The 4,253-nt window shown below is 33.6% G+C and overlaps 1 protein-coding gene across 1 annotated transcript; it reads right to left on the bottom strand.

Moving 5' to 3' along the window:
- Nucleotides 1-425: 425 nt before the first annotated feature.
- On the bottom strand, nt 426-2,906 carry LOC145133175 (uncharacterized). The gene is made up of 3 exons (XM_079068109.1): nt 2,714-2,906; nt 2,430-2,505; nt 426-1,820 (listed from the first exon to the last, which is right to left on the bottom strand). The coding sequence occupies exons 1-3, from the start codon at nt 2,750-2,752 to the stop codon at nt 661-663; spliced, it is 1,275 nt and encodes a 424-aa protein (XP_078924235.1). The 5' UTR covers nt 2,753-2,906; the 3' UTR covers nt 426-660.
- Nucleotides 2,907-4,253: the final 1,347 nt, after the last annotated feature.

Here is a 4,253-nt window from a genome sequence, read left to right as displayed (position 1 = left end):
ACATGAACAAGAAAACTCGTTCGTTTATCCGTTCGTGTTCATTTATTTTTTCGGCTAGTTTAAACGAACGAACATGAACAAGCCCCGTTCATGTTCGTTCGGTTCGTTTACAACCCTAATTGATATAATATAACCTGGTCAATTTTGATTGTACTTTTATGAGAAAAAATTGATACAAATTAATTAAATCATGAAAATAACAAAAACATTATAACCTTATATGTATATCGTCCTTCAATTTTATGAAATATAATATTTTAAAGTTCTTATGAAGATAGACCACTCAAAAACCAATTTAGCACACTGCAATTGTTGATTAATTTATGTAGAAATAAACAAATCTGATTTTATAAAGTATCATGGTCAATATTTGTTTTGGTCATTTTTTATTCTTTTTATAATCTCACAAATAAAATTTTGAATCCTCACATTCAACATTCACCATTCACCATTCACCTAGCCAATTAGTAATCAAGGTACAATCTTTTAATACACAAAATACAACCTTTTTTTTATAAACCCTAGTTCTGAAAGTTAGAACCAAAAAGCACATAACTTGAACTTCATAACCAAAGATTCACCATAACATAATTAAACTACTTCATTCACACAATACAATACTTGCAGAAAACATTAAAATACTTTTTCCACTTTTACCCCTCACATGACTGAACAACTGCTTGTGTTTTCATCACTAAACATGTCAGCAGCAGAGTTATCACCGCCACCTCCACCTCCACCTCCACCGCCGCCATTAGCGGTGGCATAGTAGTAGTTATGTGGATGCTCACTGTAAGTGTAAGGGGCTGGATTGTAATTATAGTAGTACCCGGTGGCTGGTGGTATGACGGGTGACCTGTTGTACATCATCTGCGGTTGCTGTTGCTGTTGCTGTTGCATGGCTTGTCTGTTCTGTAAATTTAACATCATCGATGCAGCACCGTGGTTGTAAGTTTGCTGTTGTTGCTGCTGATGTTGGTTGTACCCTGCAACTCCGGCCATGTTCATCATCATGGATGCTTGTGACGATGGGTTGTAACCACCACCGCTTGCCAAGGGAAGACCACCACCAACACCGCTTCCTAACACCGCGTTATTCTTTCGAGGGATTTGAAAACCACCAAGTCCACCACCAACACCGCCGGCGTTTCCTAAACCGCCATCACCACCGCCGTTTAAACCAGCTAGATTGTTCATAATCGAGCTTATGTCATTCACCCTTTTAACCTCACCACCACCACCATGATTGTTGGTGTTATTATCACCCATCTTCATGCCGCCGTTCGGATTCCCGTTTCCTTTCTTTCCATTCCCGTTTCCGTTTCCGTTTCCACCGTTGCTTGGCTTTCCGCCATTGTTATGTGAATTCCTGGCGGCGTTGTTAGCAGCCATGGCGGCAGCATGTTGTTGCTGCAACTGCTGGTGTTGTTTCAGTAACACCAAGTGATTTGTTTTCTCGGTGATTATCCTCAGCTCCTCTTCGCTTACTTCATCGTCGTCGTCGTCATCAAGATAATCATCTTCTTCTTCGGAGATGCTTAAAGGTTGAAACTTTTGCTGGTTTTTCAAGGTTTCAAGACCTTTGATGAAATCTTGTTTCTGGGTCTTGTTTTTCTTGTCATCTTTCATACATGAACCCTTTTGATTTTGATGATTTGGAGTTTGGTTTTTGTTGTGAGTTTGACTTTGGTTTGACTTGTTTGACCAAAGTTCAGCATGTTTTCCAGCTCGAACTAGTTTCTTGATCAAAGTAACAGAGTCTACACTTCCTGAAACTGTCACTTTTTGTTGTTCTGCATCTATGTTCACTTGATATACACCTACAATTTTTACATACGACAAAACCTCAGTAATTACAAAAAAAATATTAATATAGTACTAATTAACTTCGGTGTTAGAACATGACATTTTCTTGGTCAATATAGATAATTGATATGTTAATAAATTTGAGATCTTTAACGATGTTGAGTCAAGATTATGGGGAAAGTGATAATGGAAAAGCCATTTGGAATCATTTCTCTTTGGTGTTAAAATTCACTTTTTATATGACATGAAGATAATAAGACAAAATTGATAAAAGCTTCAAAATGTTTCTTTTTATGGAAAAATACTAGCAAATAATTCCATAATTTAATAGAAACACAAAGAGTCCTTTTTAAAATTTCTAATGATCACAAGATATCATCATTTACGATTTTTGCATAAAATTTCGAATCATCAAAATCCCCTTAATAGCACAAAATACAATTACTTTCTCAATCCCAAAAAATCGAAACATTTTTCGAAAACAAAACAAGAGTAAGTTCAGTTTTAACATCATTAAAGTCTTTACCACGAACAGTCATGTCAATTTTGAAGCTAAAAAGTTCTCTTTCAATTTTAAAAGCCAAATGCATTATACGAGAGAGAGAGAGAGAGAGAGAGTGCACCATCAATTTTTTGAAGAAGTTTCTTCACTTTGTGTTTGCAACCATCACAGTGTAAATTCACTCTGAGAATACAAGTCTAGAGTCGACAAAAAGAATCAAAAATAAGTAAAACAAGAACAGTGTGAATGAACAGTAGCAATGTGGAAAGAAAAATGTCATTTAAGAAATCAAATTAAAGGCTATTCATCTGTTCATCGAGCACATGCGAATGTGAAGAGAAGAAAATGAAAAGAAAATTATATATAAATATAAACAAAAAAGGGGATAAAAAAGAGAAGGTTCACCTGGATCTTGAGGAGCTTAAAGTCTTCATCTTTAGTCATTTCTTGGGTGGTGTTTGGATCTGGCAGAAAAGGGAAAGAAATGATACAAGTGAATGTGGTTGTTGAGAGGAGATAATTTGAGTAGTCTTTTTCTTTTCTTTTCACTTCTCACTTTCCTTCTTTCTGAACTTGATAGGCTAAAAAGTGAAAGACATATGGGTTCTATTTAATAAGCAAAACCTTCAAAATACTAGGTTGGATAGCAATGTCATATTTTCTATTTTAAGATCATTTTTGCATTGATTATTATATTTTCTTAGCAACGTGGTTACTATTTTTGTTTATTCCAAATGATTTTGACTTACTTAATTAACAATATGTGATTAATAAGAAATGGGTTTGATATAGTGGCATAATATTATTAATCTTGTTAATATTTTGTAATACTAATATCGGTAAGAAATTGGGTTGATATATATATATATATATATATATATATATATATATATATAGCGTTGAAATAAAAAAAAGTAGCGATATTCAACCCTAAGACAAATATTTTCTCGTTTATCGCTCTAGCACTTCGGCATACCGGCGTTGCGGCAGAGTTATGATCATAAATGATTATTCAACGTTGTTCATTCTTTTTGTGCTTATATCGATTTTGTGTTTAACCTCTACTTGATCATTGCATGGTAATTCATAAATTGATACATCTAGGTATTTAATCATAGTAACTAGTAATTTAATGAATTGGTAATTAATATAATCCTTCCACTAGAAATTAACCATATGAGAGGGGGAAATCGGAACTGAACAGAAATATTATTTAATCTTGAAGTAAAAATCGTTTTCTTGCTTGCTTAATTTTAATAGTTATTTGAATTGAATTAAGTTCTTCTAGTCTTGCAAACTCAGTAAAAACCATTTTTTTAAAGCTTGTTTCTTAGTTTAATTAATAGTAGTTATTTTCTAAAATGAAATTTTGTTCTCTGTGTTCGACGCCCGACTTACCTAAGCTATTCTATAATCTGACTAGGTACACTACCTATAAGTGCATAAACAGAATCTTTTATGCCCACATGAATCATCTATCTACATCCCAAAGGGAACATACACTTATTCCCATAGGAATCATAATCTTATTCTCGAATGAATCTTTATCTCATCCCTGAAGGAATCATCTTTTTAACCATCTTTATCTCTATCAAGTGACTCATCACATAATACTTGTCCCATAAACATTCTATCTCTTTATCTCATCAGGAGATCTTTTACTACTCATCTAGTAATTAACTCATTAAGTACTTAATCTCTATTTATGTCTATTAACATATAGGTATTCTACATAACACCATTAATGTATAGACATACAAACATACATACTCTTATGATTATATTACATATAATCATACTCTGCCTCTATTTAGCATCTCATAGGTATCCACATATACATTTTCTCATCATTAACTCAACGATGGACCTAAGTTGTTTCGGGGGGGGGGGTCTCTTGGGCCACTACTTCGCTTCCTTTCTATAGTGTAAAGTTTTTTTTATATAT

This window comes from Lactuca virosa, chromosome 8, assembly GCF_052849685.1.
Source record: "Lactuca virosa cultivar CGN04683 chromosome 8, Lactuca_virosa_CGN04683_v6, whole genome shotgun sequence".
NCBI lineage: Eukaryota > Viridiplantae > Streptophyta > Magnoliopsida > Asterales > Asteraceae > Lactuca > Lactuca virosa.
This window is presented reverse-complemented; position numbering and strand designations above follow the sequence as displayed.